The 12,979-nt window shown below is 40.3% G+C and overlaps 1 protein-coding gene across 2 annotated transcripts in view; it reads left to right on the forward strand.

The window, feature by feature from the left end:
• PREP (prolyl endopeptidase) overlaps positions 1-12,979 on the forward strand; it is a 692,721-nt gene that overhangs the window by 547,522 nt on the left and 132,220 nt on the right. For both annotated transcript variants that reach the window (XM_085611249.1, XM_085611250.1), the window contains exon 11: positions 8,512-8,648. In XM_085611249.1, coding sequence (XP_085467375.1) covers positions 8,512-8,648 — 137 coding nt within the window. The remainder of the gene's footprint in view (positions 1-8,511; positions 8,649-12,979) is intronic.

Consider the following 12,979-nt stretch of genomic DNA (forward strand, 5'->3'; position numbering starts at 1 on the left):
TGTTTTTCTAGCAAAGTTTTCAAGTATAGGATTAGCACATTGCCTTCTACGCTCAGCTAGAAAGGCACAAAGTATTTTGCCATTCCTACAGCAAAGTCTTCAAGCATAGGGTTAGCACAATGTCATCCAAGCCGAGCTGTAAAATGATAAGTCTTTTACCGCTCCAGGCACAGTATTACAGCTGTGGACTGTAACTGCCCAATGGCAACTGCCACTGAGTTTTATATATATATATATTCACTGAAAAAACCATAGGTTTCACACGTTCTAGTTAGCTGGAAATTTTACTGATAAAAAACCAATGAAATTCCCCCGTTATAGTTAGTGCAGGCAACTATAACTCACGCGACCGCAATCCTCTGCTGATTACATATGTGTCTTTATGAAAAAAAAATATTTGTAATATATGTATAGCTAAAATTTAATGGAAGAAGACATGGGCAAATAAGTGTCTAAATACAGTATTAGCATCAGCAGAGGATTACGGTCGCGTGAGTTATAGTTGCCTGCACTAACTATAACGAGGGAATTTCATTGGTTTTTTATCAGTAAAATTTCCAGCTAACTATAACATGTGTGAAACCTATGGTTTTTTCAGTGAATTTGCAAGGTTTTTTAAATGCTAATTCCTAACTATAACGTGTGTGAAACCCATGTTTTTTTTCAGTGAATTTGTACGGTTTTTTAAATGCAAATTTTTTTTTGACATTTTTTGTAAACCTATCTATAAAATAATATATGTACTATATCCTGCATTATGGAAAGGTTTTTTTTTTTGTTTATGCATTTTTTTCCGTGCGCGTACGGTAAGCTGACGGTACGCGCTCCGTACGTCATAAGTACGGTGCGCGTACGTAATAGGATACGCGTACCGTAAGCTGACGCTACGTGCTCAGCACGTCATAAGTACAGCGCGCCTACGTGATACGTGCGTGACGTACGCGTACACGCGGAAGCAACGTCGCGGTTACGCAGGGGCGTGTAATGCGCATGCGCGAGTGCATCTTGCGTACGCGCTCCGTAAGCGCTCCGTAAGCGTCACGTTTGCGCATGCGTACTTGTTTACGAGCGCGTACCGTGAGCTTACGGAGCGCGCACGGTAGGTCATGTGATCCACAAAGAACACTTTTCATTGGTTGAAATTACTTTCAGTTCCAGAAACTTCCCACACCACACCCATTCCCCTCATTACTGCTTGTGATTCTCTAGGAGCAGGAGCTGAATTGTCTTTGGGATACAATGGCAGAACAGCAGACCTCTTCTGAGAGTGAGGCTAGCAGCACCACCATCATCCAGAGAAGGAGGAAACAGAAGACTTCTTTTGTATGGGAGTATTTTACTTTTCCAGAGGGGGAGAAAAAGGTCAATGTTCCACTGGTCACTTGCACACTTTGTGACCGTGTTTTATCTAGAGGGAATCCAAGGAAGAAATATTCCTTTGGAAATCACTCTATGATGAGACACCTTCAGGATAGACATCCCAGGACCTTTGCTAGACATACTGGAGAAAACTCTTCAGTAAGTCACCAGAGCCCAGCCTCAGAAGCTCAGCCGAGTACATCATCGGCAGCTCAGCTGACCCCTTCCTCTGAGGTGGGAGCATCACCTTCTTCTGCTCCTCTGGACGTCAACCCTCGATTTGGGAGGGTTGTAATGAGGTGTATAACGTGTTCTGGTCTTATTGTTTTTGGGGAGACCAGTGTTCCCCTTATTAACAATAAGATAGACCAGCACGTTTGTAGACGCTCATAATATTCCCATTCTTTCTTTCCTCCATCCCTCTATGAACCCAACGGCTCTTTTAAGAGCCAACCTTACCTCACAATTATTTTTTTTTTTTTAAGCTTTCCTTTTTGGAAAAAATTTTTAACCGTGCGCGCACGGGACGCGTAATTCCGCGAATTTCGTGAAATTTCTCCGTTTACGCCGTGCGCGTACGCTGCGCGCATTCGGCGATTTTTTTAAAAAAAAATGTTAATTAATTTTTTGCCCTTGGGGGTCCTTCTGAGACCCCCTGACAAAGGCTAGGGGGTCAGGAACTGTCCAGCCTGCCCCCTTTTCACGTTATCCACCTTTGTTTTACACCCCCTCAGACTGCGAGAGAGAAAATGGCGGCCGCCGCTTCCTGGTTTCGACCGATTCGAATGTTTACTAAGATCTAACAGCCAATCAGAATCGCGCTCGCACACGGCGGCGTGCGCGTACGGTAAGCGCACCGTAAGCGCACCGTAAGCTGCCACAGATATATATATTGATTTAAATGCTATTTTCTCAGGAACTACTGAACAGATTTACACCAGACCTACAAAAGGCACTTCCTTGACCTGAGGACTACCTCTCTGCCAAATTTCAAGTAACTGTTCAGCCGTTCGGGCTGTAGCTGTGTCTAAAGGTCCTATGGAAAAATGCATGGGGAAAACGCGTTTTGGGACCCCCCTTTTTTCTCAACCCCCGCTTGAAGAATCCCCCCGAGACTTTCAGGGTAGGAGCGGAGCGTAGCGCCCCACCTATTTTGAAAATTTTGCGAGGATTCGTCGACCGGCGCCAAAGTTATTCCAAATAGAATGTTGCGGTTTTCCTATGGAAACCGGGTCCTAACTATAACTACCTACTGGCGACCGCCAGTAGGTAATATGTATGTATATATATATATATATATATATATATATATATATATATATATATATATATATATATATATATATATATATATATATATATATATATATATATATACAGTTGCCACTGTGTAGGTATTAAAAGGACTGAGTTTCCATAGGATTTTTTTTTGTGTTCTGATGATAACCTTTAGCAAATATTCACAAAACTTTACAAAAAAAGTTTATCCACTTCAACACCTTCCTGGAAACTTTTGGGGTGATTCATCAAGCTGGAGGTCGAGAAAATGAGAGATGGGGCAAAACTTTTTTTCACCATTTAATTTCCCTTAACAACTTTAGACAACGCCACAGACAAAATGGCTGAACAGCATTACCGAAATGGAGGGACTGGTGCATTGCAGAGGTTTTCAAGTTTAAAATGATGTTTTTTAAACACACACACTCACCTAACTATGATGTCACTGTAACATTTCTTTTTTGCATCAAAATAAATATATAGATATACACGTGTATATATGTGTGTGTCTGTGTAGTGTCTGTGTGTGTACATATTTATATAGCTGTATGTATGTATGTTTGTGTATATATATATATATATATATATATATATATGTCGCCAGAAATCGCCTCCTCCAGCGCGCACAATCCAAGCGCAGAGACGAACACGGACCCAAATTGAGTGCTTCAAATAATTATTTATTTACGGACAGGAACTTTACACAGCCGCCATGACGCGTTTCGGCCTACAGGAGGCCTTGATCACATGATCACATATATATATATATATATATATATATATATATATATATATATATATATATATATATATATATATATATATATATATATATATATATATACGTTTGTGTTAGTCACTAAAGGTGACAAAACTTTGTACATGTCAAAGTTAAAACTAGTGCTACATTGAAATTCAGGTTAGAGAACCAAATAATTCAACGGAGTGAAAAGAAGGCATGTTGGGGCATGTGGAAGACAATGATCTGTATGTTTTTGATGGCCACCATAAATTAATTCTTGTGTTGTAAGTAGTCAATACTGTTTTGCTAAGAGTGTGTATAGTTTCTTCAGTACTCAAAATAAGTCAATGACAAATGTTGTATTATTACAACGCCTTGATAGTTGCTGTACCTAAAGTGTACATGGGCATCATCTACGTTCTCATCTCAATAGATTGTTGAAATTGTATTTTTATGATTAATATTATTGTTATTACAATTAGTCAAAGGTACCTATGAAGTTGATAATGTGTACAAAAAAGGACTATAAGAGTATGTTATATTTTAGGCTGAGTTTGTCAGTACAATCCACGCGAAAGTCTCCTCAACAAGAAACGATTTGCTAGTTTTTAAGGTTCAGGAAATATACCATTTCCAAATCCACATAATAGTGAGCTTTTTACATGCACATAGCAACTTTTATTGGTATTAAAAAATGTACCATCTGATTACTGAATAGGTCTGTTATATAGTATCCAACCAAACCATCAACACATTCATAGGTGATGCCCATCTTGCATGAGAAGGTGGATAAAAGCTTTGAATAAGGTTCAACGGCTCAGTGGGTTAATTCTTGCAACTGACATCAGCGATCGCAGGTCATAATTCCGACCCTAGGCAAGACAGACTCAACATGCCATCTTCCAAAGTCTGTAAATTTAGGACCATTATATTAGGTAATAGTCACATGTGACATTTACATCTCCTCTTAATAGCTTAATAGCTGAAGTGCAATATGATGATCTAATTTAAAAAAGGTTATTATTCAAGCTTTATAGCAGGGCTGCTGAGGGTTCATTTTCCAAAATCTTTACCAGGATATTTGTTGAACAGTAGCTTACCTGTACTTGAAGATAATATGCAGTTCAATTAATTAGTTCTTTATAAAAACGATGCCTTGTGTGTTTGTGAATTGTTGCAGCTACTCAATGTTTATAAATTGTTCTATGAAATATAAAATTCACATGCTGGCTACTTAACTCATATCTCAAGTATTGTATAGATTTTTGTGGTTGTTTGCTGACACATTACCACGTTCCACTTCAGAAATAATGTAGCCTCAATCAATAATTGTGTGACCTCCTAACATTACCAAAAATCAAAGAAGAAATATGAAAAAGTATTGACTATTTTTTGTGCTCGCTGCTATAATCCAGCATTTTCATAGTAGGCATCCCCATATACTCACGCTGTTTATTTTAGGAAAAGGTTGTGTAGTTGATTACATCAACCTGCTGCCTGTTTTTTAACCACTTTATTTAAATGAAAATAGTTGTGGTGTGCTCTATTTTTGCTACCTAGTATACAGGCGAACATATCCGGTGGAGAAGTCTAGAGTCAGTCTGGACACCAACCCCACAGTTTGTTGTCTAAACACGCAGATCTTATATAGCTTTATCGAAACTACACGACACACAGACTTGTTCTCACAAGATTTATAGGAATCTCAGCAAAGCTAGGGGTGTTTTATAATGCCTGTTGTTGAGACGTAGCTCAAAAATCGTTGCATAATATGATAGAGGTTGGAAAGCTGATCCTTAAATCCAAGTCTAAAAAACACCTGTAACTATGTAAAATAGATTGTAGACCACAAACACTATTTGTTTAAGACTACTCTGACATTCCCATGTGTGTTCTTGTTTATGCTTTATTTATAGCCAAACTATATATTCGCACTAGCACTATGAATGATTAGAGACTATACATTTCCTCTGATTAGACTTGGGGCATGAGTACGATCTTGGTGGATGCGATACTGTCACAAACATGATAGATATTCTGCCCGCCATATTATAAGTCCCATAGGATATAATGGACTTGTCATTTGGAGGACGGGATATCCGTCATGTTTGTGACGGAGTTACCCTGTCTGCCAAGATCTTAATCAGGCCCACAAACACAGACAACCATAGAAGAACTGCTTTTAAGAGAGGAGATATGTGCAGTCATCTTTAGCTTACCAAGCAGTAGGACCTATGACAATGATTACTTTCCATTTTTTTATAAATCATTTGAAAAGCCTGACTTAGTTTGTGAATAAAGTTTTTATTTTATCCGAGTCACTCTTCCTACTGCACCTACCTGGCCACAACTTACAGCGCTTTAGGGCCTAAAGTACAATAGCACTTTTTTAAATTGCATGTTAAGATTTACATGTCGTTTATATATAATTGTCTAAAAGAGGATTGCCTAAAAGTTGTTTGATCTTCGCTAATTTCTACATGTCAGTCTGGTTTTGTCGATGGTAGGCAAAGAGATGACAGTATGCTTTTAGCTCTAAACCTGATAGTTAATGGCCGAAAGTCTGATACTCATGTGGCTCTTCTCTCACTTGACGTAGAGATTGCGTTTAACTGAATTGACTGACGGTAACGCTCACTTTAAGGTCTGTCTGGGTTTGCACATGGAAGACTATATTAAACTAATTATGTTCGACCAGCAACTAAAATTAGAAAATATAGCCAGTTGTACTGACAGAAGCCGTGAGATAGGGGTGTCATATTATTCCAATGCTGTTTGCATTAGCGATGGAACCCATCTTCCAGTCGATCTGTAACCCAGATCCTACTGGTATTCAAACAGAGCCTTTGCAGAATGGCTCTGTTCGTCGACTTCATGGTTTACGTTTTTAACCAGTCTAGAGCATTCATTGCCAATTTTCATTAAGGAGCCTCAAAGCTGTATTGAAATTTCAGTTTTCGATATGAGCTATAAAATTCGACATGCATGGGGTGTACCAAGAACGGTTGATAAAGCACAGGAAGTGTTGAGCAACAATGTTTTTTCTTGGCACAAGACCATTTTCTCTTTGTCAATAAAATGTGCCTCATAACTTTGTTTGATAGTCTTTACAGAGATCTCTATAGGTGGGCAAGTGAGCAGTTTCTTCATTTGGGAGTATAGATAGTGTTATAATGCAGGTTTTTGCCCTGGCTACTGTATGTGGTTCAATCCTTGCCTCTTTTCCCAGATATACATTGAAAACATGCCAATGTACGATTTTGACTATTTTACTAATTTTGACTAATTACTGTCCTTTATAAACCATTTTATAAGGATATCCGAGCATTGAACAATATATGTTGAGCGCACAGTTGAAAGTGCCTCTTAAGTAGCCACGAACCTCAGCCCACAAGCTGTGGTGCTAGGTAGAACAGGTGCATTCTACAGTTGATTTACACACACTATTGTGTGTTAAGAAAAAATGGAGCAGTGCACTACCATATTGTTCCGTTTAAGTCACACCAAGTGGTCAATTTTCTTCAATGGAAATGTTCTTTATTGTAATAATCCAACAGCGATATGAAGACAGTCTCAGCCAACACGTTTCGTTCAAAAAGTGAACTTCGTCAGGGCATGCGCGACAATGAATAATAATTCCACAATAGGACAACTCTCTGTGTTGGTAAGAAGAAGTCTTCTCAAGAACAGCCAATGTAGCTAAAATAGTAATCCCATATCGTGTGGCGGGTCAGAGGACAGAGCAAATGCCTCCTTGATAAGGGCACAGTGATTGGTATACAATCATGGAGAACAAATTGTCTTCTATGCTTACTTTAACTAGCATTCTGTCATCCCCCCTCATTTATAGGGGTATTTTGCTCCATTCGCTCGAGACCTTGTCAATCACATGTTGGATAATTTTCATCTCACTGTTTCTTTTTGGCTGTCTGAGCCTGTCTTTTAACCTTCTTTGTAACGCAAAGGGAACTATTTTAGACCTGAAATCAATCAGCAAGCAGCCCAGTAGCTCTGGGGAACAAGTGATGGCAAAAGTGTCTGGAAAGTAAATGCTACATAGGAAAGGGATGCTTTATTTGTAATCATGTTTATTTTTCAAATACTTTTGTCAGGACATTCTTGCTAATGCTTCTGCAGTGCTTCATTGTAGATTATGTATGCTTTATTTTTGTAAAGCTTCTGAAAATGAATGCTACAGAAAATAAAGCAACCTTTATCTCTGTCATATCAATTTCCCAGATGCTTTTATCTGCACCTTAGTACACAAGTGATGGCCTTTTTAAAGTCCCCCAACACACAATCCAAACAGCAAAACTATTTGCTTTGCCAGTGCTCCTTTTGAAATAGGTAATAGTCATTGTCATGTTTATTGTGCAGTTAATAAAAACCTTTACAAATAAGACAAGTATTAGAATTCTAAGAACTCTTAAAAAGGTTGTAATTAGCCCATAACTAAACAAATTAAAACCAGCCTTTTTTGTATCGCTTGGAATTCTGAAGCGTAACTGCCCAGTGCTAGTTTGCGCAGTTCAATCTGCAAGTTCACAATGGGGGGAAAGTCAGCTTATATCTTGTTTGAGGCTGGCCCAGATCTTTTCAAGGTACTCGGGCAAGCTAGGGTAAAGTGCTGTCAGTGCGTTGTGTCGTACTTGATAGATGGTTTCAAACAGTCCAATTCCGGAGAGTGAGTTGTGGGGCTGATTGACTAGTTCTGTTGCTCCAGCCTGGCCCAGTGCATTCAGTTATTGCATTATGAGTGCGTTGGTCCGATGCGTGTCCGCTTTAAGGTGCAAACAGTGCGGAAGACCTAGGAGTGGCAAGCCATGAGCGGTTTTACTAGTCCCGGCCTAACTGTAATCCATCAATTCTAAATCCAAGTACACGTTTCACAGGCTACTTGATGTACTGACTGAGCCTATTTTGGTGGCTGCTATCTTAAGAAATTTGATACTTTTGTTATTTAGTTGACACCCCAGCATTGTGCTTTTAACTTATGAACTTGAGGGAAAGCCTAGCAATGCGGATATCCAGGGCCAAGATTTACATGTAGTTTTCAGTATTGAAATGTAAGCACTCAATCGAGTATCTATGAATGCAAAACTCTACATCCAAATTGTTCTTTCTGTTTGTAGGTGTTCTACAGCAGCAGGGATGGCACCAAAATCCCAATGTTCATCGTTCATAAGAAGGGAATTAAATTAGACGGTTCCCATCCTGCATTCCTTTATGGATATGGTGGCTTTAACATATCTATCACTCCAAGCTACAGGTAAGCAGTAATTTCTGTCTCAACAACTGTGTATCCTTCAATAGTTATGGATGACATATTAAATCTCTTTAGCAGAACCATAGTGCACATTACTTGCGGCAGCTGCAAGTCGGCCCTGCCTCAGCTCACTCTTATATTTACCCATGGATCTCCAATACCTAAATGATTTATTGTAAAGTGAAAATCCAAAGACTGGTTTAAAGATCAAAGGATCTAAAAGTTAAATTATTATATTATTGCTAATTAGCATTATGATATTATTGAATTAAATGTGTTAGCCCAAAATTAAGACCACATCCTTGCTGTTACCCACTAATCTAATTTTTCGAGAAAGTTATAGCCCTTATCTCTCAGACACAGCATTAAACATCAGATCAACCCTTCTTAGCCTTTCTTTGTAAGTTTATTCAAGTCAATTTGATCAATGTTTATATATGCATGCATTTTGTATCCAGCCTGTCATTAGTTTACTTTAACCAAGTCAAAAAAAACTTTATTTCGGCCACAAGGGCCATAAAAGCAGAATACAATACAACAATTTATATGTCGAAAGCAGGAGCAGATCACATTTTAACCACCAAAACAGAATAAAATAATCAAATTAAAATTTTCACATTATTAAAAATTGGTGGAAGGTTTCCTACGCTGAAACCATACAGCATTAAGAAAGCGTGAAACTGCGAACACAATTGGGGGATGGGTGTCGTATTTTAAAACTCGCAGGGCATTAACACAATCTCTAAAACCAAGGTTCCTACAAATCGATTTTACCCAACGTTTCCTATGGGTAAGGTACGCAGGACAAACAAAGAACACATGAATTTCATCCTCCAGTTTGTAGCCACATGCAGGGCATGAAATACTATTCTTAATGTCCCATCTAGAAGTGAAAGACCTGAGTGGTAAGGTACCCATTCTAAATTGAACATATAATTTCCTGGCTAGAGGAGGGAAAATCAGATCCAGGAATAACTCCCTCCCATAGTTCGGTTTAATCTGGAGAAACTGTTCGGTCAGCCTGCCTATGTTAGGATCCATGTGCAGGCGTGTTAGATGAAAGTATCTTAGTTCTTCAGCAAGATTGGTTTTAGAAACAGATAGGCAGGAAGCTTCTGGGGTATCCCAGAGTTCCCTGCGACCAATCTTGAAGCAAGTTTCCCTAACGTGAGTTAACCAAGGGATCTTCATGTGTTTGAGTGTAGGCCAGAGATCCAGAAATTCATCTCTGAAAATTTCGAGGTCTGGATTGGACCATAATCTCTTCCAATATTGGACAGGCCGGGCCACCACCACTTCTTCAATGGGAAGCAGTCCCAGATCTAATCTAATTGGGACCAGCGGAGTACTAGGGGGTAAACTTAATAGTTTCCTGATAAAGGAGTTTTCGACCCTCGTTAGACTATCTATTTGGGAGTGGCCCCATAGTTCTGCTCCATAGGTAGCGGCAGATCGGGCTTGAGTTTTAAAAATTTCTACCACTGGGGCCGCTGGTTTAAAAAACGTGCCACTAAACAATCTAGCCATACCTCCTGTAGTTTGGGTCAACTTAAGTGTAGAATTGACCACCTGGCCTCCCCAGCCAAGATCTTCTTGGAGTGTAATCCCCAAGTAAGTGAACGTTTTCACCCTTTCAAGGGGGATACCATTCAATACTGGGCTCGGGCGGGTACTTTTAGGAGGGTTGAGAATCATAAATTTCGTTTTGGCTAGGTTGATCTCAAGGCCCCTGTCACCACAGAAGTCAACGAAGCCATCTAAAACTCGCTGAATTCCCATGGGAGTGCGTGACAACAACAGGGTGTCGTCAGCAAACATTAGAGCAGGAACCTTGCCCGATACAAGCCTAGGGACGTCAATGTCTTTGAGGGCTAGAAGGTGTTTTATGAGTCCATTAATGTATAGGCAAAACAACGTGGGAGCTAGCACACATCCTTGTCGAACTCCTCGACTAACAGGAAAGCGGTCAGAAAGTTCGCCATACTTCCCACATCTAACCTGGGCGAAATTGGCCTTGTGTAAGTTCTTCAAAACATCCAAGAGATAGGGGGGAATGTTAAGCCTTTGCAGAACGGCCCAGAGCTTTTCTCTCGGGACCAGATCAAAAGCTGACCTTAGATCAACAAAAATGAGGTAGAGGCTGCCACCCTCTACTCTCACAGTCTTCCAGAATATAACCTGAAGACGAAATATCTGGTCAAGGGTTGAAGTACCCTTCCTGAAGCCGGCCTGCAAAGTGCTTAAAACGTTATTTTCTTCTTCCCAGGCCTGTAATCTATTCAAAATTATGCGCCCGAATAGTTTTTGGGTCGTATCAATTAGGCTTATCGGGCGATAATTTGAGGGCTGTAAAGGGCAGCCTTTTTTGTGAATAGGCACTATCTCCGCGCCACGCCAGGTTACTGGTGGCTCTGCACCATACAAAATGGAGTTAAAAAGGACACATAAGTAGGGAGCCCACACCGTAGGTTCAGACCTAAAAAGATCGCCAGGGATTTTGTCCAGGCCCGGCGCTTTGTTAGGTATGTGCATAGAGATGGCATTTTCAACCTCCTTAATTTCGATTCGTGGGATAGCTGCAGCACGACAAGCTGTAATAGAGGGAGAATCAACTGGGGGAAGTGAATTAGAATCCGCTATTGAGTATAGGCCACCGAAATGCCCTTCCCACAGTGCAGGGGCAATATTAGAACCAGTAATGGGGTCAGAGTCTTTCTTACCATTGCTAACAATGGCCCAGAAGGTCTTAAAGTCCTTATTCTGTAAAGATACTCTTAACTCCTCCCACATATCGTCTTCCCAAGACTTCCTTGCCCTGTTGGTCTGTTGTTTATAAAGGGCACGGAGTGATTTAGTTCTAAGTTTATCCTTTGCTTTTATTGCCACAATCAGCTCAGTTTTTAATTTCCTACATTCACCTGTGAACCAAGATTGCTTGTTGGGCACTGGTGCCTTAGGAGCCTCTGAACGAGAAAAAACGTCCAGGATTTTCGTTGATAACGGAGTGTGGATAATAACGGGGCTGGATAAACTTTCCGCGGAAGAGCAGTCTAGCACTACACCGGCCATTTCATTAAGGCAGGGAAGTGCCAGTCTATAAGTTTCTGCCAGTTTCTCAGGATGCATGAGGATGCTAGACCATTTAACTCTTCGTTTGTTGTTATGGAGAGTTAGAGATTGCAATGGAGGGGACACCCCGCTGACATACGTTGAAAATCCCCAATGATCTGGTTTTAATTTCAGAGTAAGGGCATTGTGGTCACTATCATCACGAACGACCACTCTAAAATCTAAGACCTTGTTCCATGATTTTGTGTCGATCAGGATATAATCCAAGATCGACAAATGCCCAGCTCTATTAAAAGTAGTATGTCCAGGCTGGTCGGATTTAAATCGGCCATTGCAAGCCCTCAATGATAAAGAAAGGGTAAGAGAAAGAATTTGAAGTACTAATGGGGTCCAAGCTCTAACCGTAGGGATCATAGGGTCAGGGATATTTAAATGTGTGTCTTCCGCCACAGGATCATTTTGGGCTGAGAGACTGAGCGGCTCAAACTGACAGTTAAAATCGCCGCCTACTATGACGGAATAATCTGGATCTAAAGTCAGAATAAAATCATTCAGAGCTGTAATGACCTTAGATTCACGTCCTCCTGGAGATGGTCTAGAATAGACATTTATGAGAACCAAATGCCTGTTCTCAGGCAAGTCCAGTATAACACATAAAATGTCATCAGATCCTGTTTGGAGTTGCCTGACTTTAGCACCCAGATGAATTGCAACCCAGGTGCTAAGACCTCCAGAAGGTCTCCCCCTGCCACTAGATAAAGCCAGAATGCCAAAAGAGGCGAACCCCTCTCGTTGGTAGTTATCCATGGCCCATGTCTCTTGTAACAAACAAATATCAAAAGTGTCCATAAAATTACCCCACTCATTGCATATCTGTTTGTTCTTTAGGCCCGCTACATTCCAAGAGATAAGGTTGACATCAGTTTTGGGCTCTCCTATGGTAGGGGCATCTATGCTTAGGTTTGGAGAATCAGCTATAGAAGGAGAATTAGAGCATAAGACAAAGACATTATCCCTGGTACAGGGGCCAATAGGGGAGCTCACAGGAGACACAATCTGTGGTAAAATTTTAAAATCCTCATCCGGATTTGAATATGAAGTCGGGCTTGGTGGTATGGTTTTAATAACTCCCATGTCTAGATCTCCTTGGGAAGATGGTTCAGCGTAGAGCGACCCACTGATTGAACATGTATTTGGAACCAGTCAATCAACCTCGCTAAGACATCTGAATCGATTGTAATCCCCCAAATATAGGGAAGAGCCCT

The sequence above is a fragment of the Triturus cristatus genome, chromosome 6, assembly GCF_964204655.1.
Source record: "Triturus cristatus chromosome 6, aTriCri1.1, whole genome shotgun sequence".
Classification (NCBI taxonomy): domain Eukaryota; kingdom Metazoa; phylum Chordata; class Amphibia; order Caudata; family Salamandridae; genus Triturus; species Triturus cristatus.